A 26,558-nucleotide genomic window follows, 5' to 3' on the forward strand; every position below is an offset into this window, starting at 1 on the left:
AACAACATAATTAAAAATGTTTAAATTAGTTAAATTATATTATTTTTTTGCAGATATTTTTAAATCATAAATTTATTTTTTGCTATTTTTAATTATTTCTTATGTAAAATAATTAAATAAGACAATTTTGAAATATTTAATGAATTTCCAGTCAGCAATTAAAATATTTACAAATATGCTTAATTCAATCAATATAGAATTAAATTCTTAAATTTTACTGTCATTGAAATAGAAATTAATTAATTTTAGAACCCTCTTATTATATAGAAATTGTTTAATAGCTCAAATATTAATTATATACAGATAAATAAATAAATTTCTTAAATTTACTCTAATTTTTTTTATAATAAAATCAAATTTTATTTAATGTATTAGCATACTTCATAGGGATAGAGATAGACCTTATTAAAATTTTTGACATTTTACCAAAAAATTTGGGTAAGTAACAAAATAAATACCAAATATTTTTTTATGAACCTACAGAAATTTACAATACATAGAAATTGAATTATTTGCTTATTTTCAAAATAAATATTATCTAATTAGTTTAATCAATTAAATACTTTTTTTTAATTTTAAGTTTAAAATTAATTAAGATATATTTTTTAAAGCAAAATAAATGTGATTTATTTTATAAAATAATTTTTATCTAGATTTTTTATATTTATTTTTAGAGTTTTTTCATTATTATTAAATATTATTTATTTCCAATATAAATTATTTATTATTGAAAAATTAATTGTTCTTTATTTTATATAGGTAATAAAATTTGATATATTTATCTATTTATTTTAGATAAGAAGTAATTAATTATAATTTTTAAATTATTGAAAATTTATTTATAATAAAAAACTAAAGATATTATGATTGAATCAATTTAAGTGTTTTTATCTGAATTTTAAAATAGTAATTTGCTAATTAAGTTCTTTGTAATTTTAGGATTATACCACATACTAACTTATCTGATCTCTATAATTGACTTCTTTGTTAGATTGGCACAGCCAGGGTTAGATCTTTAAGCTAGATTTGGTTAAAACAGTTGGGCAATAGTTACTGGAGCATCTGATGGAATTGGAAAGTAGTTCTGCTATTCTTTATCAAAAAGAGGATTTAATGTCGTGCTTATTGTTAGAAACTAAGAAAAGACGTTGCCTATTGTAGATGATCTTAAAAAAAAATTTCCATCACTATCTTATAAAATTGTGGTAGCTGATTTCTCAAATAGCTTGAAAGATGATTCTTTTTTCAATAATATTGTTGAAAAAGTAAAAAATTTGGATGTTTCGATTCTTATTAATAATGTAGGAATAGATTTAGCAGCAGGCGAAAAGTATTATCATAAATTACCAGTCAAGAATGTTATTGAAAACATTGTAGTTAATACAGTACCCTAAGCTTTGATCACTCGTGCATTAATAACTCAATTATTGAATAGGTCATAAAGATCAGCTATTATAGATATTAGCTCTTATGCAGGAGTAAAGACTATTCCAATGACTGAAATTTATTCAGCAACAAAAGCCTTTAATTTACACCTTTCTAGAAGTTTAAACTAAGAATATAGAAAAAAAATAGATTTTTTGACTTTAACTCCATTAGTGACTTAAACTTAGATGACTAATAAATAAATCAAACAAGGAGCTTTAAATGGCTATATTTCAGCTGAATAATTTACAGAATCATCACTAAATCTAGTTGGAAGAATTTAATATAATAACGGAAATTATATTCACTAAATTCAAAGTGCTTTATCTTCTATCATACCTGAATATTTGGTAGATTTATTATCTTTTAAGTAAATGATTAAAGTAAAAGATTCTTATAACGTTGAATAAAATAAAAATAAATGAATAATTATAAAACTTCCTTATAAATCTAAAGATATATTTTATAAATACATCTTAAAATGTTGAGTAAATTCTCTTTCTTGTCTTTATAAATAAATATTTTTTATAGATACATTTAAAAAATTTAATTTAATTTTCAAAAATTGCTAAAATTTATGGCAGATAATAATAATATTTTAAATTTTAAAACCACTTAATTATGATAAAGTAAAAAACATAAAATTAATAAATATGTAAAGAGCTATGAATTTTGATTAGAGGATTTATACTTTTTTATAATATATAAAAGTTCTTCAAATTATTTTAAACTGTAATATGAAAAGAATGAATTGAGATAATAAAGAAAATAACCTCCTTTTTTATAATCATAATTTGTTATAAGTCAATATTAATAAATATTTTAAATCTTAAATAATTGAGATTTTGTTTTAGGCAATAAATTAATATGAAAGATAGAATAATTAAAATTTAATCATTTTATATTTGATGAGTTTAAGTTAGATTTTTTGCTACTTTTAAAATAAAGATTATTAAATGTTTCACTTTAACAAAAGATAAAAATTAAACTTGTAAAAAGGCTTTTTTTATTTTATTTAACTTAATCTATTAAAATAATAAAAATATATTGAGAATTGATATTTATTTTTATCAATTACAAGTAAATTTAAAATCAATATTTAATTGATATTTTTTCTAATTATTATTATTTATTTGGCCATATTCTTCCTCTAATTCATTGAACTTTTTATGAAGAAAGACATAAAATTTGTAAGAGCAAACAAGAAAGAAAGCAGCTCCTACAATCCCTAAGAATTTTTCTTCAATTTTTAAATTCTTAATTAATTTTTCTATTTTAGAGAAATCAATATTTTTGAAGATTTAAGTAGGAAGAATGGATGAATTTGCTAATTTTGTTCCAAATATAAATACATTTTCTCCGTTATTCAGCTACATGTTTTCTAAGCTAAATTATAAAGCAGTTCCTAGCTGATATGCTAATATAGGTTTTAAAGCTGAAGTATAATCAATAATAGTATATGCTTTCTCTTTAATATTTACATTTTTCTGCTTAGGAAATTCACATGCTTGATATTTTTAATTATCAAGGAAATTTAAATTATACATAACATATGGTACATTAGTATATTTAGATGTATTTTATTGGGTAGCTTTTCCATAGATTAGTATATTTTAACCAGTAGCGCAATCGCTAAAGATTTTCGATGAATTGCTTTTAATCTTTTTCACTCTTTCTTAAATTGTCTTATATTCACCCTCAAGGTTTTTTATTCTTCTAACATATAAAAAATTCATAAAAGATGTTATTATACCCAGACTACCAAAAAGAGTAGACTCTATTAATAAAATTGGGCTACTTTTTTATAATTCTTAATTATAAAATCCTTTCATATATTCTTTTATTCTTTCAAATAAAGTTTTTTTCTATACATTATTTGATGGTATTTCTTCTTTGCTTTTGTCAAGGACATCATGACTTTATAAGTAGGATCTATCAATTTTATTAGATTAACTATTATCTTTTGCAATTAGTAAGTCAAATGATTGATCCAAATCCTATTTAGAAGATTATTCATTTTGTATAAACATATAGCTTGAGTTATTTTTTATCTACTCATCTATTAATTAGGAATTATTTTGGCTGGCCATTTTGTTAGTTTATTTTTTTGATTTTTTATAAAATACTTAAATGGTTTTTTTAATTATTTTTTCTGATGTTGTTTTTTTATAAATTTTAATTATGATGATTATCAATCTTTTAAAGTGGTACTTAGAATTTTCTAAAGTAGTCCATAAAACTTTCTATTTTTAAAAAATTTTGATATTCAAATAATAACTGATCAGGTATATTTGATAAAAAATGGAACCTAATAAATAAAATATTAACAAATTAAGATAAAAAATTTTATATTAAGCTATATTCCATATTTAATAATATCTTAAATTATAAATAGTGGCTATATAAAAAATTCTCTTACATATTATTATTCTAGATATTTATCATAATTTTATTCATTTTAAAGTATTAAATTGCGGGATTAACATGATAACTTTTAATCTGTCAATAAATTATTTATTTATTATAGAGAAAATATTTTTAAATTTAAAAAAGTTCAATATAACTATTTAAATTAATTAATTTTGTAAATAATTTTAATTATTACACTAAAAAGAAGTACTCCATAAATATATTTTTAATATAAAATAAAATTAATTTTAAGAATAAAAATGAATAAATTTAGTGATATTTAGAAAAAGTTTATTTTGTTGACATGAGAATTAAATTGAAAAATTAATATAATTTCTATTAACTAAAAATATAAATTTACTATTTTTTATTTGATTTGATTTAATAAATTTATTTATTCATTTATTTTTGTGGTAAATTAAACCTTAGAACAAATATCATAAATTTACTAGTTTTTTTTCTTCAAATATTTGATTAAATAAAGTTATTTAATTAGCGTGTTGACTTAGCTAAATTATTTAGGAGTAAAAATAATAATATTATTAAAAGCTCTGTAAAGACTAACCCTGTTTGGGCAACTTTAATAAAAGAAAAAAAAAAAAATTTAAATGTGTAAATTTCAAAGTATTTATTTGTGAAAGTAACTATATTAATGTGCATAAATGATGCAAAAGTCGCAAGAACCAAAAAGAGTAATAATAATATTATTTGATAATGATCACATATAAATTATAAGATATATTTCCAATGAAGGAGAAAGTAAGAGTAAAATGAATGAAAATTGTAGTCAATTGAGATAGGGGAAAATTAACAAACAAATTAATAATGAAACAAGGCAATTAATTAAATTAAATATTAACAAGAAGTTATTCATTTATTTTTGCATGAGATGTCATATATTACAAAAAAAGTGTGTTTAAATGAATAATGCTGTAATTTATATATCTATCAAAAATTAGCTTGCATAGAGTAATAGAAAGGATAGAGTGGGAGATGATTGATTACAAATTTTAATTAGTGATTAGCCGATTATTGAAATTGTTATAATCATAAATAATATTAATAATAAAAGTCAAAGACAAAAAAGATAATAAATGAAATTAAAGTTCGTTTTGGCAATTATCTTTGCAATTTTATGCTTCACTTAATGCAATCAAGACGTCTAAGTGAAGGCTAATGATGATATCCCAGAGTTAAAGCTTTCTTTGAGTACTAAGGCAATCAATAAAGTAAGAATATCTTTTCAACAATATATTCTTTTATAATTAATATTGCTTTTGAATATCATGATTAATAACAATGAATAATATTTAATATGGCAAATAGATTTAAAAATGAAATAATTTTTTTTTACTGATAAATTAATAGCTTGTTTCTTTCTTGGGTGATATGGTTGATAATATAGCCGATGGAAAACCCCTTAAAATTCCTTTGAATATTGACACTTAATCAAAAATTGGAATATATAAAATCATGTTAAACAACCTTACCCTAGCTAATCACACTATTCCTTGGAATTAAAATGCTATAGCTATTGACTCTCTTTCAGAAAATGTTTTCCGTGTTTCTCTAAACAATTTATCCTTAAATTTCACAGCAAACGAAGACATCTCATTACTCTGGTTTATTAAAATAAAGAATGTAAAAAAATATTTAGTTATTTAATTAATCAATCAGTCCATAAATTCAATCTAAAAAATATAAATGTATTTCAAATCATTAAGAAAAATGTTCTTAAATTAAAATATTTCAGTATAAAATATCTGCCCTCGATAATAAAAATAAATTATCTGAATTTAATAATAAAAATAAATTATTAATAAATTTATTTTTTTTAAATTTAAATTATAAATCAACTTTTTTTTTAATAATAATTTATATTGTGAATTCTAAATAAAATTAATTTATAATTTTATAAATAAAATAACAAAAGTTTTTCAATTTGAATATAACTGATTTATCCTTCCACACAGAAGTTCATTTAACTCCATTATCTGATCCCAATTCTGTTGGATTCGAAGCTTAACTTAAAAAAACCTCCTTCAGTATTAAGAAGGTTGAATTAATCCTCTAAGACCAAAAGTTTTGGAACTTTATTGCTAAACCTTTAGTTTGGATACTTAAGCCAGTAAAATGAATTATATATGAATGAATGAATTAATAAATATTATTTTTCTTTTAAAAGCTAATAGTTAACCCTATCGTCGCATCTATTGCATAATCAGTAATTAATAAAGCTTTGAAGAATTTCTGCCAGAAACCTTTATAACCCGAAATTAAGATTGGTGACTACACTTATTAATTTGATATTAATTTCCCCTCAGGTGTTTAATAATAGCAATCTGACTTAAGAATTCCTGTTGATATCAAAAAGATTACTAACCTCAACTCTACAGAAGTATCTCCTGCCTCTTAGATTTACCCTCTTCCAGACTACTATTTTACAAATCACACTGATCGTTATGATTTTGAAATTCTTCTTGGTACTGGTATTATCAATCAACTCATATGGACACTTTCAGATTCTAAGTTACTCTCATTGACAATTAACTAAAGCAGTGCTATTATGAAAAATATTCCTTTATAATTAAATCTCTAAGGTGTTTAACTTCTTTTGCCTGGTCTCTACAATGAATATGCTATTCGTAGAAAAATGCCTCCAACTACTGGAGTCTATCTCTAACTCTATGTTCCTAGCTAAGCTCCTGATGTCAGATTAGTGTAAAAATTTAATATATTAATATTATTATTTATTTTTTCTTACATAAAAATACAGTGGTGGTAGATTAGTTGGAACTGTTAATGCTTCAATTAAATTTTTGGTTGAATTAGATCCTGATGAGTATCCTGTTACTGATATCGCTACTTGTAACTGTGATGAAGCTATTACTATTGCCTTATAACTTTACTTCGCTGCTGATATTTACACTCCTGCTAGTTTCAAGATTGGTGCAGATGTATCCAACTTATAGATTGTTAAAGCTTAGAAAGCCTCAGGATCTATCGATTTTGATGGTGATAAGTTCTCTACCAATGCTACCCTCTTGATCTATAATTTACTTGGCATAATTAATTAATCATTAAGTTAAGGTATTGATATTCCTTTGGTTAGCCAAGCCAGTTTCCTTGAAAACATAACCCTCATTTTCGAACAAGGTTACATCTTTGTTGATGTTGGAATTAATCCTGATAATTGAAAAATATTAAAAAACCTATATAAATGATAAATATTGTTACAAATCAATATTATTTTATAAAAAAAATTGTATAAATTCAGATTTGAATTTTATATCTTATCGTAAGAAATTTTTGTTTATCAAAATTTTTAAAAAAAACAATTTATTTAATATACTTTAGTATTCATAAAAAGAGTATATGTTCAATTATTTACTCATTTAATTTTTATATTGGATTTACTGTAAACACTATAATTAAAATCAATAAAAAACTATTACTTTAGTATCCAAAAATTAGATCAAAATTTTTTTGTCTATTTAAAAATGTATAGAAAACAAATACCAAATTTTAACTTTTTACAGTATAAATTTAGCAAAATTGAAATTTATTAAAATATGTTTATTTTTATTATCTAAATTAGTTGTTGATAGCTTTTAATTTTAATTAAAAATTGTTCTAGTGAAGTTTCAAAGTTTAGTTTATTTTTCAAATGAATACTTACTTTTATTTAATTTATATTTACTTTTATAGATATTAATGAATTTTAGTATTTATTTATAATTAAATTATTTTAATGAACTTTATTAAAACTGTTTTTTTAGAATTTTTTATTTATTTTTAAGGTATTTTTCAATTTGATTTTAATAATGATTGTATAAAAGAAAATTATGATAAAAAAATTGGAAAGCGAATAATAAAATAAATTATTTTTCTATTTAAGTTTATTTTATCTCTTAAATTTACATATTACTAATAATTAAAAACTAATTGTACAATTTTTGCATTATTGATTATGTAATTTAATTTTTGTTAAAGATAGAATCTAAAAAAAGAGAGTTGATAAAAACTCTTTAAATATTATAATTTAGATATTCCACACTATTAATTTGTGATATGAATATTTTATATTAAAAATATTTTATTACTACTTTGGCTAATTTAAAAAAATGTAAAATCAGTTTTTTTCCTCTACAAAGTGAATAAAAAACTTAAGTCAAAAGTAGATAGAAAAATAAAAGTTAAGCTAATAACTTGCAAAAATTAATGAAATTTTTCAATTTAGCACAAAATTATTTAGAACCTGAAGTACAACAGTTCATACTAGCCATAAAAATTAAATTTTATTGTCACTTTTTAGTAATTTGGTAGATTAACTTAGTTTATTTAGATTCAAATACTATTTAAAAAATAAAAATAAAAAAAAGTCTTTAATTTTTTATATTTTTGATACAATAAATTCATTTGTTGTATTTGTTTGAATATATAGTTTTGACTTATTAATTAATTTCAAGTAAATGACTAGACTTGACTTAAATACTGAGACCAATTTGGCAAATTCATATATATTTTCTGATTAATTAAGTGTTTTGTATTAAATTAGTGGGAATAAAAAGAAAATAAGCTATAAGTATGCATAGAAAAGATAAATTAATTTAGTAAATAATACGATTTAATTTCAAAAAATTGTTTAAAGTATATATACCCAAGTATATCTTTAATTATAAATCAAGCTAAAAACCATTCAAAAGTTGATCGAATAGCAACTCTTACCAATGGCTACAACTGAAGGCAGCCGTCGTGTTATACACTTCCACAACTTAGTCAATCACAACATACATTACAAAAGCAAGCATGATAGCGTAAAGAAGAACCCTAGTTGGAGAACTTGGATTTCATTGGCCAACACAATGATGGGTTCTAGTATTGTCGTTTTTCCAGTTGTTTTCAATTAGAGCGGGATCATCCTATCAGTCATATGCATGATAGTAATGGCTGTCATACTATTTAAAACTTGTCAATGGTATCTTCAAAGCACTTTGAACTATGAATTAGATTTAACTGAAGTAATTAAGAGAACTTTAGGTATGAAATGGTACTTAGTATACTCTATCAGCAATTGCTTCTTGCTATACTTCATTTCCATAATCTATTTTATTTTAGCATGCTCATTTAGTTATCCTGTCATTAAAGTTATCATAGATAGCTTTACAAGTGATGCGACTGTGATGAGAAGCTAAACATCCTTTGACAAATACTCATATTAATGGCAAGGTATAGCATTAGTTGGATTTCTCTTTCTTCTTATTTGCTAAAAGAATCTTTAATGCATATTGAAGATAACATAATTTGGTATGCTCTCAGTTATAATTGTTGTACTTTTTTGCTTCATTAAAGGAGTTGAAAATATTAGCACAGGAGATGTCTCTGATATTCCCCTCTTTTCATCTAGCGTAGTTACAATTATTGGAGTATTTTTCTTATCCTTCTAAGTGCACTCACTATTTCTACCAATTGTAAAAGATAACGCAATACAAAAAAATAACAATAGAGATTTGAAAGTAGCCTATGCAATTTGCTTTACAGTTTATGCAATTATAGGAATATTTGGAGCTTTTGCAGTTACCGGAAAGGATCCAGTGTAAAATATTTTTATAATTCATCTAATATTTTAATAAGATTATATTTTAACTTTTTTATTTTAAAAGTCAATTAAATTTTTATAAATGTAATCAAAGATGATTAATTCTGACTTAATAAATAATAAATTAGCTTTAATTAGAGTTTATTTTTATTCTAATTCAATTGTTTAGAACCAACCTATCATACTTACTAATAATTTTTTAATTTAATTAATAGAGATGGAAATCCTGGTTCTACAATACTTGAGTTTTATTCATCAAGAGATATATTCACTGTTATTGTTTAAGTTGGCCTCTTTATTTATGTTATTGGAGTCTATCCAATCATAGTTTTAGGTTCTCGTAATAATCTCTTCATGCTTTTAGAAATGAAATTCCCTGATCTCAGTAAAAAAAAAATACCTTTTTATGGAATCACTATTTTTTACTCATTAAGCTCCTTGTTGATTTAAATTTTGAATATTAATATCAGTATCCTTATTTCCATATCTGGATATTTCATTAGTTTGTTTGTAGCTATAATTATTCCAGTATTAATTAAAGTAAGAGGTCCTAAGACTGCTTTAGGTAATATATAAAATATGCATAATTTTGTACACACTACTGAAGATTTAGATATTTCTTAGCATGATGAACAAGATAATAAGATTATGACATCTAGTCATGATCATGATCATGAACAAATTAAATAAGATTTAGAAAATATGCAAGCTTCAACTAAAGAGGATCAAAAATCTAAAAAAAATGGAGAGTCTATCCAAAGCAACTAGATAGGATCAACCAATTCATATTAAGATAATCACTCTACTTAGTCATCAAAAAAACCTAATAAAGGCCTAAAAGATAAAAAATAAGATTAAAATGATGAAAAAATTGTATTACACCATTAAAATTCTCATAAAATAAAGAGAGTAGTTAAAAAACATAAAGCAATAGAAAATCAACAAAATAATAATAACTAAGAAGAATAAGTAGGAAGTTATCATTCATCAAATAGATTGTGATTTAAAAATTTTTGAAAAAATAAATAAAATATTATTAATTAAAAAATTAATTAAAAGCATTTTTATATTTATAAAATTATTTTTACCAATATTTCAATTATTTATTCAATTAATTAATTTTTGAATATTTTTATCAAATTATTAAAAATATTTCATTATTCATTTAATTGTTTATTTTTACTAATTTCTTACAAAATTGTTAAGCTTTTATAAAAGCATAAAAAGTTATAAATTGATTTAATTTTAATGTTTATTAATATCTACTTTATTAATTATTTCAACTTTTTATTAAACTTTAAAAATAATTTACAGTTTATTTTATTTGAATAAAAAATTACATTTCAATCAGAATACTTGAAAAATATGAATAAATAACTATATAAATTGATGGGATTGTGAACCTTTTACAGATTGCTAACTTTAAGATTAACTAATAATGAGCAGAGAGATATATAAAAAATATATATTTATAAATAAATGCTTACAGTGTTATTAACTAATTATATCTTTTTATTTTTTTGGCTATCTCAAATTAAAATTAACCCTTTAAACTCTTCTAAGGGAAGGAATGCTAAGGATGATGATAGTCTCTGCAAATCCTTTGGGTTTTATCTATTAGTATCTAGAATATCTTTAATTACACTCAAAAAATCAGTTTTTTCTTGCAATTCGTTAATAAATTGCTTGTCTACTGTGCATATACAAGCTATTAAGATAATTAAATCTAAAACAGAGTCAAGCAAATTATTAGTAATTAAAATTTTAAGTTGATTGACAACAACACTTGCATATTTATAAGATTGATTGCTATTTTCATATTCCCTAAAGCATTTAATTATATTTTACAATACTACTGCATTTGTACTTAAAGCCTTTAAAATTTTTGTTGCTAAGTCGACTATCAAAATATTAGATTGATAAGCAAATCCTAAGAACAATAACTTTAGAATTAGCTTTGGAACGCTAAAGTTCTTGAAGCTTACTTAATTTGAACAATTATTTAATATCATTTTTAAACAATATTCTAACATTCCTGAACTGTAGTCATATTTTTCTATAGTAGTGAAAATTAAAATGTAAAAATCTTTTTCTTTACTAACTTCTTCTCTGCTCTATTCAAGGACACTTAAATTTGTAAGGCAACCTTAAAAATTAAAATATACTTTTTAGATTTAATCTGACTAAATTATTTAAAAATGAATACCTAAACTGACTTTAACTAGCTTAGAATCTTCAAAAGAATTCAAGCATATCTTTATTATTGATGAAGAGAGTTTTGGAACCTATCTCAGAACTAACTGTCTTCCTTCTTCTTCTATTGCAAAAACGCCAATCAATGCTAATACTTCTTTTTATACGAAAGTCTAAACTATCTAACTAGGTCCTGTGCTCACAATACCTTGATTTTTAATTATGTAGTTCAAAGGATATTTACTATACTTTTTTAAAATGACAGCTCTAAAATCTTAGAAACCAGCTATTTTTCTTAGTATTCCAACAGCTAAACCGAAAATTGAAAGATTTTCAGATTTTTAAATTTTAATATCCATCAAATCTTGCTATGCTAATATAAGATTAAGGTTGTCCATAAATTACTAATCGTTTTTAATATCTTCTACAACTTCTTTACACTCCTAAGCTAACTTCATTATAATAATATAACTAAATTCCACAATCTTTAAGTTGTTTTAACAACTTATCAAAAGTTTCTTGCAAATATTTAAAACTCCACTTGTCCACATCAAAAGTCTTGAGTCTTAGTTATGCGCTAAGTTACTTATCAATCTTTAATTAATAAAAACAGCTTAAAAACTTTCAAAAAAAATGAAAAAGAAACTAATTTATAACATTTTTTATTCTATTATATATTTAAACTTCATTCAAAAATATAAACTTTTATTTTACCCTGCAGTAGCCTAAAATATAAGAATATTTTTATCTCCAGACATAAGAATTGCTTTAAATATTTCATGGGCTTTCTTGCGAATTAAGTAATCTTAGTTCTTCTTTGACCTATTTGAGAGCTTGGCTAAAATGTGAGTACAAAGTACTGCTATATTTTAATCTATTGGGTTAGTATCCGAAGGTTTTGAATTGACTAAAATGTCATTAAATAGTTTTATAAAATTGTTTATAAATTTTTATCTTCTGCAAATGTTTTAAACTTCTTTTTCTTCTGCAAACAAGCTAATCATCAACAATATGGAGTTCATGAGCTACTTTAGTTCAAGTGAGATTATTTTTTGAGTCATTAAGTTATTCATATGAGATACGCATAGCAAAAATATATCAATATTAAGTAATGGACTTGAAAGAGCATAAACTGTTGTAGATACTGATAATTCATCAGTAGGATTTTCAGAAGATATTTAAGAATCATCTTCTTTAAAAACATTTGCGCTGTCAAAATACACACTTATCTTGCAGCCCTTTTAATAAATGCTGAAGAGGTAATCATAGAGAAACTTACTCTTTAATGTGTGTAAATTTTCTTTAATTTAATTCAACAATGTGCTATTAATATAAGAACAGCTTGATAAAATGTCCTTTTCGCTAATATTCTCTAACTTGCACAATTCTATGCAAAGCTCTATTTTTCCCTAATTAAGAGCTTCGATGTATTGTTCAAAGTGCTTTTACATTTCCTAGTCTTTAAACTATTTTTAAAACCTTATGTGTTCTTCTATCTGGGGTACTTCTCTATTTCTTTTAAATTTTTTAATCTTTCTACAAAATAAATTCTTTTGATTATTCTTAATACAAATCACTTAAAATGAGATATGCTTTTTTGATAGTTAGTTTGTTTCCCTTTATTGAATAATAAACAGTCATATATTTTATATACTAAATAATATCGTTTTTTACTGTTAATTATCATTTGTTTTTCAGCTTTTGAACCATCTCAAAAACAAATTAATCAAATATTAGCAAAATATATTAAAAATACTTTTTTTGTCTATACAGCATGGATATTAAATAAATTACCAAGAAGGGCTATATGTAAAATACATATTAAAAAAATCAATTTGAATATTTTTTATTTAATTTGCATTTTTATTAAACAAATAGTTTCAACAATAAAAAATTCCTAGATTAATTTAAATTATTTTTACTCTTATTTTTTAAGATTCTTCATTCAAAGCATTTACTTTTTATTATCTTAGCTTTGGTAGTTAATGCTTATTGAAATTTAACGAGAAGCTATGGCTTTATCAGCAATTTTTTTGGATAAATTTAATCTCAATTATTAGTTATCATTTATTAAATTTTATAATTAGTGATTCAATTCATTTAGTTATTATATTTGCTCAGGCTAAATTTAAAATTACTCGCAAAGATATTAGATAGATGATTGATTCTTTAAATTAAATTTTTGGTTCATTTCTATTATATTTTTTGAGATGTTTTGTATTCTGGACAATCCTTTTTATTCACTTGAATCTCTTTCTTCACTGAAAATGTTCAGTTCTGGCATTAAACCTATTAACCCTAATTTCATTTACTCAATTAATTTTCTATTTAATTTTTTATTCTTTTCTTTTTCTTATAAGCTCAGGCTTTCTTAACTTTATAATTTTATGACATTATCACTAGTTTTAATCTGAGCTGTTTCTTTATTAAAATTCGAATTACCAATAACAATTAGCAAATCCCCTTTCTACATAAAAAAAATATTTTTACTTAAAGTTTTTTATAATATAAAATATTACCAAAATAGGAGCTTATGGGTTTGGATTAGTATAGATAAAATCTTCTTCATTATCAAGTGAAAATGCTTTTCTATAGAGAGCAATAGGGATTATTTTCTTTCTAATAAAGAAGTCGAACACCTAGTTTTTATTTAAGTTAAAAAATACATTTTGACTAAATCATAATTATACTTATTGATAAGTGTAGAGATTGCTTAGTGTATAAGGAATTTATACATACGAGAATTAATTATTTTCACTAATTTTGGAAAGGTTAGGATATAAATGAGGTGATATCAACTTTTCCAATACATTACCAAAATCGTTAAAGTGTAAGCTCTGTTTTAATTTAATATAATTAAGTTGATAATTTTTTTTTTAATTTTATTATTTACTCTTGCCATTTAGTAATAGATTTGAGAGTTATAAAATATTTTAGATGAAGCAAATAATGGATTTGTATAGCTACCATTTGCTGTTTAATAATTTTAATACCTTTTTAACTAAATACCTTCGTCAATTACTCTATTAATAATATATTTCACATTTCTTTCTTTTCTTAAGCACCTTTACAATTCAAATTAAATTATTTTAATTATTATCTAAAAGCATATTAAATATTTTTTACAATGTGTAGTTGATTTCTTAAAAGTTCTCTGATATTATATTTGCCAAAGGAAGGATTTTACTATCTGATAACTCACTTCCTTCACTTCCACACATAATTATGGTATGGAATGAATTTCTTATAGCAGTTCTTTCAAGTTCATCAATGTTGAAAAATTAACATTCAAAATAATACAACTTAGTATACTTCCTCTTGATTACTTCCCATTACTCATCTGGAGGATTCTTTGATTAATTTTTTTTAGTTTATAGCTTATTTTGATAGCAAAATTTGTTTTACCTTGGACACATAGCATATTGTTAAATTTGTTTTTGTTCTTAATTCTTCAACGAGCTGCTCAGCAAATGTTATTTCACCAATGATTAAAATGTGATTAATTATTTATTTTCTCATATCAAATTTTGACATCCTGAAGAAAGTTTATTCTAAATTTCCTTCGCTCTAAAAAAATAAAACAATTTTTAAATAATGTTTTTGTATAAAATCAATATACAAATTCTTAGAATTAGATTGACTCAATTTAACCACTTATCTAGTGATAATTAGGGACATAAGATTCTTATTCTCTAAGTTCCCCTAATTCATTTGAAGCAGTTTAAATAATCTATTGGCAATGGATGTAATTTTTAGCAAGAATGATAGCAAAATCTTCATGTCCAATATTATAGTCAATAGGATTAATGACAATATCATAATGATCACATTCTTGGCTGACTGTATTTTATATAATAATTATAACTTTTAAATCCTTTTTCATAATTTACGTGATCTATTTTTTATCTTTAAACCAATCATAAGAATTCCAGTTTTATTATATATCTCCAAGCAAGCTTATTAAAATGATTTTCCGACATAGCAATTATTTTTGTCTTCTTTGAAATCGAAAATGTAAATTTCATTACTCATTCCCTCAATAAATTCTAATTTCCAAGGAGAATAGTCCTCTACTAATTAGTTCGCTTTGTATATTTTAGAAATATTTCATTCATTAATATTTAAATAGTATTGATTTTATTACATTCGCTTAAGCTCATAGATAAGTTGCTGATCATTGTAGAAAAACCAGGAATAAATACATTCTAAGTAATTGTTCCTATTATTTAATAGATAATAATATTTTTTTATATCAATTAGGTTTAGTAATATTTTATATTATATACTGATATATTAAATAAAAATCCTGATTCAATTTATTAAAGTTTTATTATTTGTTAAATTTTAAAAATTTTTTTATAAATTTTTTGAAATGAGATTGGTAAGTTAAATATTGAAAAACTACATTGCTGTTTTATTTTTTATTAATATCATCTCAAAAAATGTAAAAAATTTAGTAAAATACCCATTGTAAGCAAATTAGATGATGTGAGTGATTTTTAACCATGCCAGAAATTCCAAAATAGATTTTCTTTACTGTTTACTTGAGTGAATATTTAGCAACGTGGATATAAATCACTGATGACTTGAGTAGCTAGTAAAGCAAACGAGTCTTCTTTTGTATTTTCTATTGAAAACTAATCAACAAATATCATAATTTTATTACTTGTTAATTTTGCTAAAAGCAAATCGCTTTTTTTGAGAGGATTTCCCACAAGGTAATACACCTTACCTACAAATTATGAGCTTTTAAAAATACTTCTCCAGTCCTAATTAATTTGTCAAAGTAAAATGTAAATAAAATTTATTATTACTTATTTATTTACATTATTAGGTTCTTATGGAAGCATAATTAATAAAGGCACATCTTAGTCTTAACATATGTCAGGATGATAAAATTCTTTAGCAAAAGTGATAAAATTTTCTGGATTTACGTTTCCAATTAAAAAGACATGCTTCTTTTGGTGTCCTTCATATGGAAGTTTATATTTAGAAGTAATCTAATAAAAATATGACTCATGAAGAGAAAGAAGTAAATTTATTTTTTTTAATTTACATTTGATAGTTCATTAAAGTCTGTAGTTGTTTTGGTAATAGTATATATAATGAAAACAATAAATATGAGAACTATAACTTAAGAAAGTTCATTTGCTGGAGTTAAATCTCCATAACCTACTGTTGCACAAGTTACTGTTATGTAATACAAAGCTTAATCGAATGAGAGTTATTTATCATGTCCTATCTAGAATCCAAATTCTAACTCATGAAAAACTTAGATAAGTCCTAGTAATGAAGTAAAAAATAATTAAATTTTTCAATTTAAAGTTTTAAAAATACCTGCTGCAACTAGTAAAGAAACGAAGAGTTAAGAAATAATAACCAATTGCTTCCTTTTGACCTCCCAATATTCTCTTAAGCTGTAGTTCTGCTCTTAACTTTCTTTGTATAGCTTGTAAATCCTAAAAACTCTGAAAATTCGAGTTACTCTAACAATTCCTACAAAACCTGCTAAAAAGACAGTGAATTCACTTGTAAGTGGCTAATTATTTATAGTAGCATCAAAATTAATTCATATACAAATATAGTTCTAAATTTATTTTACTGGTATTTGATTAAGTAAAGTTGGAATTATTGTTATTAAATCTATCAGATTTCTTATTTTGAAAAAGAACTTAACCTTTTTAAATATTAAAATTTTATATCTTAATATTATTTTATTATCCATCAAAATATATGTATATCTGTTTAAATATTACTTTATCTTAGGAGCGATAAAAATTCCAAAGATAATCTATAAGAAAAACAATACCAAACAATGTTTCCCAAAGAATAAAAGTAGGCTCCCTATTTATTTAATATTATATTTAAGCAATAAATTCTTTATATAAAAACTATGTTCGAAATATTTGATTTTACAGATTAAATTTTCACAAATATTTTATCAATAATTTAAAAGTAAAGTCAAGCAAAATATTGAATTAATATTATGTTTATATAAAATGTATTACATTTCTTAATGTTATACATAGTAGGTATTTATGATATAGAGAATGCTTGCAAGAAAAGCCATTAAAGCTTAAAATATTGTACTAATAATAGTGATAACTGTATGTTTTGATATTTTTTTAGATTGCTTTGTTATCTTAAGTTTTTGAAGAGCGTTTACATTCTTTATATCAACTTCCCTCTTATGAGTTTTTAATCTAGCTTATCTATCATTCTTTTCAAATATTTTTTACACAGTCATTTTTTTAATTCTCTTTTTCTGAATTGGAGGCTGTTATTCTAGAGAAAAATAAATATTTTAATAATCATAATAAATTTTTATGCTATTAATTTACATACGTTAAAATTCAATCAATTTGAATACGATTTCATCTTATGAAATTTAACTCTATTTATTATTTTTGCTTTAAGAAGAAGTCTCATTTTCTTCAACTAGCTGAATCATCTGAATGTTATTCATTTTCTTTTGAAAAATATTCTTTTATTCTACTTAAAGGTCAATTTTATCAAAATCAATATTTCTTGATTGAATTAATCTTTAATTGAATAAATTATGTAAAATCCCTTAAAAATTATAAATATCTAATTTTTGATATATATAAATCAAAAAATATCAATGAAACTGAGCCATCATAGACATTTATAAAACTTTCTTTATTAAATATTTTTTAGATCATTCAAAAATCTAAAAAATTTAAAATATTTTTTTAAAATTAATTTATATTGTATTTTTGTTATATTTTTCATATTTTTTTCATTTCAACCAGTAAAAATTTAGAATATTAAATAAATTAGCATGACTTAAAAGCGTGATTTAGATTCTATCTTAAATAAACACTTATTTATTTTATTTTTGATTTCTGGTAAAGAAATTACTAATTAATTATATGTATTCTAATTTAATATTTTAATAAAACTATAAAAATTTATTAATTATTTTTATGCTAATTTTATTTGTTCAGCTTTAAAAAATTTATCTAGAAAAACTAGAAAATGAGAAAAAATGCTAATTAGATTTTAAAGGTTTTTTTAAATTTCTCGTTAGACTTAGCTTATTGTAAACAAACGAAATGGATTTAGTTTATAAAAACTTAGTACTTTATATAAATAAATTAAGAATTTGAATTGCAAAATTGCTATTTTTGTTTATAACTCTTGAAAAGTAATAAATTAATTTTTATTTAACTTCAGTTGCTTTCATCTACCACTCCAATATTTTATTCATCTGTAGCCAATCCTAAAAATTTACGAATCTAAATGAACTATATAAATTATAAATAAAAATTTCAAAGTATTATTTTGGCAATCTATTTTTTACTCTTCTTTTTGCTTTTTCTAAAGATCTAAATTCAAGCAGACTCACCCTTTCATGTTAATCTGAAAAACTCATAGAAAGTGTATAATGGATTGCTTTACTGAACTTAGCTTTTATTTTATATTTTAAAATTAATTTTCTACTTTTGAAAATGCATTCATTTTACTTTCATATCCCTTTTTTAAAATGTAAATATCCTAGAAAGTGTTGACGGGCTTTTACAATTCTTTTAATAAGCATATTATATTCCTTTTTCTGATGAAGATCAAACCTTTCTAATTTTAATTAATTAACAAAATTTTTATTAATTTTTTAATTAACTCTCAACTTAACAATTTTACTTCTTTATCAATAACTATTTTTTATATTTTTTGAACAAACATTATGCCAAGTCCAAATAATACCACGCACACACAGATAAAGTATTACCACCAATACCTTATATTTTTATTTTATAAAAAAGCCTTATTAATTAATTGAATTATTTATTTATAAAAATATCTTTTCATTTATTTAGATGATTTTGTTGTAAACAAAAAATGTAAAATTATTTATACTATTTACCCTTAATTAAATCCTTTAATGTTTGCTTCTTAGTCTTACGCAGCAATTACTGAAATAAAGTAAATTCCTAATATAATTATTGCGATTCCAACAGTCCAAGTTAGAATAGGATAAAAGGAAATTGTAAACACTTTTTTCTTAAGTAGCTAAATATTATCTTATTCATTTTGCTAACTTTCTTCATCTGCCTCTAAATACATATTTTTATCAAAATTAATAATAAGAAAACAAATAAAAATATTTAAGTACACATATATTTTTTTGCTTTGCCCAATGCTTCCTGCCTTCTCTTTTTCGATGCTATTGAAGCTGCTATACCATGTCTCATTTTTATAAATTATGCTAGTTCTCTTTTAGTAGATATATTTTTTTAATGTTTTGATGTTTAAATTTTGATTTATATATTATTAACTTCTAGATATTTTACCTATTTATGAATTTTCTAAAATTAGAGTCAGCAATATTTAATAGCCTTAATTCAATTATTAATTCTAAAAAATTTTATAATCAAATTATCAAAATCCACAAATTTTTCATATTTTGAAGAAATGATTTTATTTATTAAATTTTTAACAAATAAAGTTTAAAACTAAAATTTTATTCTAAATTATTTTAAAATAATCAGTTTTGATTTAAATTTAACAAACTTTTAAATACAGCTCTCAATCTATAATAGTTTATATACTTTTAGAATCGAATTCTTAAAATTTGATAAATGGAAATTAAATAAAAATAATTCATAATCTATTAATTTACTTAAGGATAAAAATTAAATTTAGAATAAAGATCTATTTGAAATATCGAAATCAATTAAAAATAAACTACCTTAATATTTCACAATCAGCTATGGATTTCGTCTTTATTAAACATATTATTAATATCTTTCATTTTGATAATTTTACCAAAATCAGATTATTGAATATGATTTAAGGGAAAAAATCACATTAACTATTTTTTCAATAAAAATTTTGTTATCATACCATTATAATGTAATAGAAAAAATTATGATATTTTAATGATTCTGAGTTTTATTGGTTTAAAGTGGAATAAAATTTATTACTGAATATAATTGAATTCAATTAAATTTTATTTAAGTTATGCAAAAAAAGATGCTACTTAAATGGATTAGTTAAAACTATTTCTTTTATATTTATATCTAAGCATTTTAACATCAGGGATTTGAGGATAGAATTTGTACATTTGAGTTTAAGTAATTTTAAAACTTATTTAAATTAATTAATTTAGTTAGTTAGTTAGTTAGTTAGTTAGATAACACACTTAAAAGATTTTTTATTAAAAATACAATTTTTTTTTAGCAGCATCAATGTAACAAGTAATAAAACATTGATAAAAGCTAGGATAATAAGTGGATTATTTATTTTGATTTTAATGTAAAGAGGATTAAATTGAAAAAATGTTAAATTAAATTGAAAATTTAGATTAAAAGTATAATGTTTACTGAAATCTATATTGATAAGATTTTAAAACAATCAAAAAAATTGTGAATTCTAGATTGAATAAATAATTTTGATTAACAATAGAAAGTTAAAGAAGATCATATTCATTAATTAATTAATTAAATAATATATAATCTTTTAATATGTTAGTAAAATGATAGGTAATTAAATAGATAAATGATTTTTTAATTATTTGAATGTAGGAAATTTATAATCATTGATTAAAAAGAATCCTTATTTGGTTTAATCAAAACTTATCATTTATTAAATTGTTTGTTTTTTTTGTTTTGTTTGCTTGTTTCATAGTAAACAAATACAAAGTACAAATAATATCAAAAAACTAAAGACAAGTGAAAAAAAAGCATTAAATTTTTTAATAAACTAATATTCCAACAAAACAATATTAAATATAACATAAGTAGAATAGTTGCAATACTGGAAAAATAAATAGTTAGGTTTACTTCGAAATAAATCGAGGAGTATAGGTACTGCGAATAGCGCTAGCGCGGTCACTTTAATTATCAATTTATATAAAGAGTAAAAAATAAAAGTAAGAACACCTAAATAGATCAAAGGAATTAAATATAAATTATTGTTACAATACAAAGGGAAGATCAAAAATGCAAAGACTCTCTTAAAATCAATAAGGTCGATAAAAAACAAGAAAGAAGTAAGTTTTGATGATAGAAAAGGCTTATATTTTTTTAAAAATTATTGGTTAAGCGTTTAGCTATTTAATTTTTTATTACGAAAACACTATTAGTCTTGATATATAAAGTATGCTACTACCATTAGTTTGTTTCTTTTTAGGTTTTTTTATAAATTTCATATTAGTTTATCGCTTTCATAGTCATAATGCTTTCACATGCTTCCATATTATTTTGATATCGTTCTCAGTTATGTTTGCAGTAGAAACAAATGCAGTTGATTATAATTAGAATTAAAAGCAAATAAAGATGTTTATGATTCTCATATACTATTCTTGCATATTGATTGGAAGAATTAACTTTGGCAATAGACATGCTGCTTTAATGGTTTTAATGCTTATAATTGTATTTATGATATATTAAATAATACTATTTTATCAAATAATTGATTTATTGTTTATGATTGCCTTTTTGCTTTATAATTCGTTTGTTATTTGGAAGTATTTTAGATTACTAGATGAACTCTCTAACTTCTAAGAAGAATTAAAGAGCCACTAATATAAGAATAAGCTCGAGAAAAAGAAATTAAAACTGAGAATATAAAAGGAGGCTTTAAAAGAAGGAATAAGTGATTATATATTTTTCACATATTTATAGTAAAATGAGCAGCATAAATTGAGATTCTACTAGATAAATAGAATATTTCAACAAAATTTTGATAAAAAGTATATGCAAAATTTAATGTCAAGGATGAAAGTCAATTAGAAAAGCGATATTTTAAAAATATAAAAAAAAATATATAAACTTTTGACTGAATATTCTTCATCCAGCTTTGAGGATTTTGTAAAAAATATATCATAGGAAAGGTAAAACAATATGATTAACTAGCAGAACCAAGGTTCTTTAGCACATTTTAATAATGTAGATAATTGCAAGTATCATAATTCAAATACATCTGAAGTGTAAGATGAGTAGCATCAGAGTGTGTAAGACTAAGATCATATGGCAAATTAAAGGAAAAATGTATTTAATTTTGATAATAAAAATTAATAAAAATATTAAATGAATGGCTTAGAATAGTAACTTTGGTTTTTAGACTCTCTTAAAAAGTGTATTTCAAATATAAAGGAATAAATAAACAGGGATCCTAATCATTACCAAGAGCAAAGGTTACTTGTCAATTCTTTTAACATGCAAGAAATTATCCTTGTCTTGCTTTTTTGGATTCAATTTAAGAGTTAAAAAAAAAGTGGAATTGGTGTTTAGAATTGCCTCCTCACAAGAACAAAATTATAAGATGTTGAAATTCAACACGAAAATATGCTTTATAGTGCTAATTTATTTAAATGTAAGCACAAATCTTAATGGAGTTTATTTTTTTCAATGAGTAAAAAACAGAGTTTCAGTACCAGTGATACGACTAGCAACACAAACACAGATGAAACCACTTAGAGATTACTATAATTTTTTAAAACTCGTACTGAAAAATTCTCAAGATGTATAACTTCATTACTTTGTAAGTTTGGTAAGTGATAAAGTTATTAAATCTCTTTTTAATTTATAATTTCTTTAAAATTATTGTCAAGTTAGTCAGTTAGTTAGTTAGTAAGTAAGTTAATTTATAAGTTAGTTATTTACTTACTAATTTATGATTGATTTAAATTCTATTAAATATAAAATCAACACTTCTTCTTAATTTAGAGCAGTTCTTAGCATTTCTGATAATTTTTGATAGATTAAATTTTAATAGTGTAACAACTATTCTTGACCATCCAAATACTACATCTATCTTTTTTTTCTTTATAATTAATAAATAATAATCAATATTTTTATTTGTTTTGAAGTAATTTACTAAATTACCCACAAAACGCTCTTTCTCTCACACAAACATACATAAAACAAAATAATTTTTTTCTATAGTTTAACACAAATTTTTATTGAAATTAAAAAGTGATTATTTTTTTTAAATTATTAAGTAAAAATAATACTTTTAATGATAGAAAATAAAATGAGTAATAAAACATTCATTAACAACATTAATTATTTGTTTTATTTAATATAGATAGCATAAAAAACTTCAATGCAAATAATGAGCAAGAACTCAATTAGTTAGCATTTTAGTTTGAGTATCTTAGGATGATCACAAAGGATATGGAAGAGTACCGCGAGTATCTATAAGAATAATAGGGATTTAATGCAAATGTAAGAGACTAAGTAATTAAAATATAATAAAAAAATATAAGTTAATTTAAGTTCAAGCACCTATTTGAGGAGGTCCGTAGTTTATTTTCTTAAGAAGTGAACTTAAAATCAACTACTATTAGTCTATAAGAAATAAATTAAGGTGAGTGTTTGCTAAACACAGATTATGAAAAATTAAAAAGAATATTGATTCTGCTAATAGAAAATAGCTTGAATTATTAAAAAGTTGGTACTATTGATATACAGGTCAAAGAAGAAAAATCAAATCTTATTTGCATCAAATTAATAGATAGTAATAATACTATTAATGAAAGAGTTATTGAAGATGTCAATACAAAAGGCTACTCAGAAAGTGGATCTGGCTTTGGAATAATAACATTATTGGCAAAATCTATTACACAATAATAAGAAAAGCCTTTTTTAATTGTACCAGATAAAGTGAATGATAGAACATATTATGTAGTAAAAATATCTAAGAATTTACATGAAGAATACTATAATTAGACATACAATAATATTAGTCAAAACGTTTTTTAAGAGGCACCAAATGAACCAAAGGAGAGAGATGTGTCTAATAATAGTAATTAATAGTTAAATATAGATCAGCTTATTAGGAATAATTAAACATAACTCCATGATGGAAGTTAAGTAAATGGGAAAAATCCCTCCCTACCAATTGTTAATTCTAATTTAAACTCTCCATTGAAAATTAAATCTCAAGTTGATGTTAAGATATAGTTTAATAATATTCAAATTAAATTACCAGATCCTTATTTTTATTATGGCGTTTAATAAAAAAAGGCTAACAAAAATGTACATGATAATAATGGATCTAACATTAATATTTTTGATAGAGCAGGAACAAATAATTTCTTATAAATAAATCAAAATATAAATAGCAGCAATAACAACACTATCAGGTAAAATAGCTTTCCAAATTTAAATAATAATAGTCCTTATCCACAAACTTAAATGGTAAACAACCATGAAAAAAAATCTTCTATGTTTTTGATTGTCAGCTGTGATATTAAAATATCTGCAAGCCTTTACTAGCTACTTCTAAATATTTGTAATAATAAGAAAGAGTTAGTAAAGCATGCTAATAACAAAGATAAATACAAAGATCTCCTCGGAAAATACTATTTTGAATTTATTCTAATAGATAAGTTAGAGGAAATTCAATTTAGGGAGATAGTGTAACTAATAAACCAATATTATAGAAACAAAAAATAAAACCAAAAGATAATTTTCTTTGACTACAACATAAGTATTTATAGAAATTTAGAAGCAGAAATACCTTTAATTCAGTAAAATGATTATAATATAAATGATACTAAATCAGATTTCAAACTACAGATACCTTCATAAATTAATTAATATTTTATTGATCAAAACAATTATAACGGCAATTATAAAAATGGATTTTTAGAAAAATAAAATGCATCCTACACCTATAAAATACCTCCTAACATAACATAATCATAGCATAATTTAGAAGACATTAGGTTTTAACCAAATAAAACAAATTCTAGAGAATCTTCCTAAAATGAATCTCTAGAATCGGTAAGCGTACCTAACGAACCCTAGAATTAAAACAAGAATAAATCTAATTTTATGGGCGGCGGGCATTAAATTGATAGATAAGATTATGGAATAAATACTGCAAGGTCTATGAATAAAAACCCTAATGAAACAGATATATTATAATATTCAATAAACAATTTAGTTGATAAAGGAAATAATACTAGCTAAAATAAATTTTAAACAAACAATCTAAATCACAATAATGGATTTAACAGTAAAAAAGTAAATTTTGTAGAAGATGAAACTAAAAATAAAAGTGAAGATCTCAAAATAAAAAAGCTTAATCTACAAAGTCCTCAAATGTTCCAGCTTTCACAAGCCCCTCACCCACATGTTGCAGCCTAAGATACAGAGCAAAACTCTATAAAAAGTTCTACTTACAGAGGCAGAGCTATTACCCATAGTCCTGATGATCGCAGAAATTCCCCTTCAAATCCTCCTCTTACACTTAAAAAATAAAATACGGGAAAATCTTCTAAAAAGCAGCTATATGTAAGAACAGATTAAATTAATAAATCTTATGATTTATAATAAAAATAAATTGAATTAGCTGTTATAAAAAACAGTTAAATTTAACAAGCTAATATATTCTCTCATAAATATATTGAATCTATTGAAGTAGCTTAAAGTCTTAAATTCTTTTATTATTCAATACAGTAGCCTTTCGGCTATACTCAAATATACGAAGCTGTTCATCATATGGATTCTATAAGAAACTTATCTCATTTGAATTTCAACTTTTTTAACTTAAACACATCTTACATTTACTACCAATGACCTTAATAATTTATAAACATAAATTTCAATATTAGAAATATGATGTTGAAAATAAATAAATCGATAGATAGATATTGATATTTAATACAATTTTCAAAAAATAGATTTTATTAACAAATTATCTATTTAATTCATGAGTTATCATTTATTCTACAGCTAATGCTCATTTATCCAAATCATGATTGATTGATTGAAAGCAGATAATAGATAGATAAATAAATATATAAATAAATAAATAAACTAACAAATAATATACTAGTTTAAATCATTTAATAAAAAAATATATTTTAAATTATTATTCTTTCATTACTTCTTTTTATCTTATTTCTCAAAATTCTATCACTTACAATTATAAATATATATTTTTTCAAATTGCAAGT

The 26,558-nt window shown here is 22.5% G+C and overlaps 8 protein-coding genes across 8 annotated transcripts; 4 read left to right on the top strand and 4 right to left on the bottom strand. All coding sequences in view use genetic code 6, as the record gives it.

Annotated features, from left to right (window-relative positions):
- Positions 1–863: 863 nt before the first annotated feature.
- Positions 864–1,850, top strand: TTHERM_00137730 (oxidoreductase, short chain dehydrogenase/reductase family protein; the record flags this gene model as incomplete). Its single annotated transcript, XM_001019755.3, has 1 exon — positions 864–1,850. The coding sequence occupies one exon, from the start codon at positions 864–866 to the stop codon at positions 1,848–1,850; it is 987 nt and encodes a 328-aa protein (XP_001019755.2).
- A 645-nt stretch (positions 1,851–2,495) lies between these two features.
- On the bottom strand, positions 2,496–3,515 carry TTHERM_00137720 (transmembrane protein, putative; the record flags this gene model as incomplete). Its single annotated transcript, XM_001019754.1, has 1 exon — positions 2,496–3,515. One exon carries the CDS (start codon positions 3,513–3,515, stop codon positions 2,496–2,498), a length of 1,020 nt encoding a protein of 339 aa, XP_001019754.1.
- Positions 3,516–4,928: 1,413 nt separating this feature from the next.
- Positions 4,929–7,031, top strand: TTHERM_00137710 (hypothetical protein; the record flags this gene model as incomplete). Its single annotated transcript, XM_001019753.3, has 5 exons — positions 4,929–5,063; positions 5,203–5,475; positions 5,768–5,962; positions 6,020–6,555; positions 6,611–7,031. The coding sequence occupies 5 exons, from the start codon at positions 4,929–4,931 to the stop codon at positions 7,029–7,031; spliced, it is 1,560 nt and encodes a 519-aa protein (XP_001019753.1).
- Positions 7,032–8,564: 1,533 nt separating this feature from the next.
- TTHERM_00137700 (transmembrane amino acid transporter protein) lies at positions 8,565–10,435 on the top strand (the record flags this gene model as incomplete). The annotated part of the gene is made up of 2 exons (XM_001019752.1): positions 8,565–9,430; positions 9,649–10,435. The coding sequence occupies 2 exons, from the start codon at positions 8,565–8,567 to the stop codon at positions 10,433–10,435; spliced, it is 1,653 nt and encodes a 550-aa protein (XP_001019752.1).
- A 527-nt stretch (positions 10,436–10,962) lies between these two features.
- TTHERM_000137689 (cation channel family protein) lies at positions 10,963–13,077 on the bottom strand (the record flags this gene model as incomplete). The annotated part of the gene is made up of 3 exons (XM_012798511.1): positions 10,963–11,579; positions 11,640–12,220; positions 12,341–13,077. 3 exons carry the CDS (start codon positions 13,075–13,077, stop codon positions 10,963–10,965), a joined length of 1,935 nt encoding a protein of 644 aa, XP_012653965.1.
- A 494-nt stretch (positions 13,078–13,571) lies between these two features.
- On the bottom strand, positions 13,572–18,092 carry TTHERM_00137690 (cation channel family protein; the record flags this gene model as incomplete). Its single annotated transcript, XM_001019751.3, has 17 exons — positions 13,572–14,093; positions 14,146–14,265; positions 14,317–14,463; positions 14,520–14,691; positions 14,753–14,976; positions 15,032–15,193; positions 15,246–15,466; positions 15,517–15,711; positions 15,771–15,845; positions 16,092–16,395; positions 16,453–16,626; positions 16,683–16,909; positions 16,964–17,165; positions 17,229–17,303; positions 17,383–17,470; positions 17,635–17,911; positions 17,972–18,092. 17 exons carry the CDS (start codon positions 18,090–18,092, stop codon positions 13,572–13,574), a joined length of 3,306 nt encoding a protein of 1,101 aa, XP_001019751.2.
- A 727-nt stretch (positions 18,093–18,819) lies between these two features.
- TTHERM_00137680 (transmembrane protein, putative) lies at positions 18,820–19,839 on the bottom strand (the record flags this gene model as incomplete). Its single annotated transcript, XM_001019750.2, has 6 exons — positions 18,820–18,894; positions 18,951–19,057; positions 19,114–19,222; positions 19,289–19,385; positions 19,512–19,701; positions 19,761–19,839. The coding sequence occupies 6 exons, from the start codon at positions 19,837–19,839 to the stop codon at positions 18,820–18,822; spliced, it is 657 nt and encodes a 218-aa protein (XP_001019750.2).
- A 1,749-nt stretch (positions 19,840–21,588) lies between these two features.
- On the top strand, positions 21,589–26,178 carry TTHERM_00137670 (transmembrane protein, putative; the record flags this gene model as incomplete). Its single annotated transcript, XM_001019749.2, has 2 exons — positions 21,589–23,140; positions 23,678–26,178. 2 exons carry the CDS (start codon positions 21,589–21,591, stop codon positions 26,176–26,178), a joined length of 4,053 nt encoding a protein of 1,350 aa, XP_001019749.2.
- Between the last annotated feature and the right edge of the window lie 380 nt (positions 26,179–26,558).

The sequence above is a fragment of the Tetrahymena thermophila genome (genome assembly GCF_000189635.1).
Source record: "Tetrahymena thermophila SB210 genomic scaffold scf_8254582, whole genome shotgun sequence".
NCBI lineage: Eukaryota > Ciliophora > Oligohymenophorea > Hymenostomatida > Tetrahymenidae > Tetrahymena > Tetrahymena thermophila.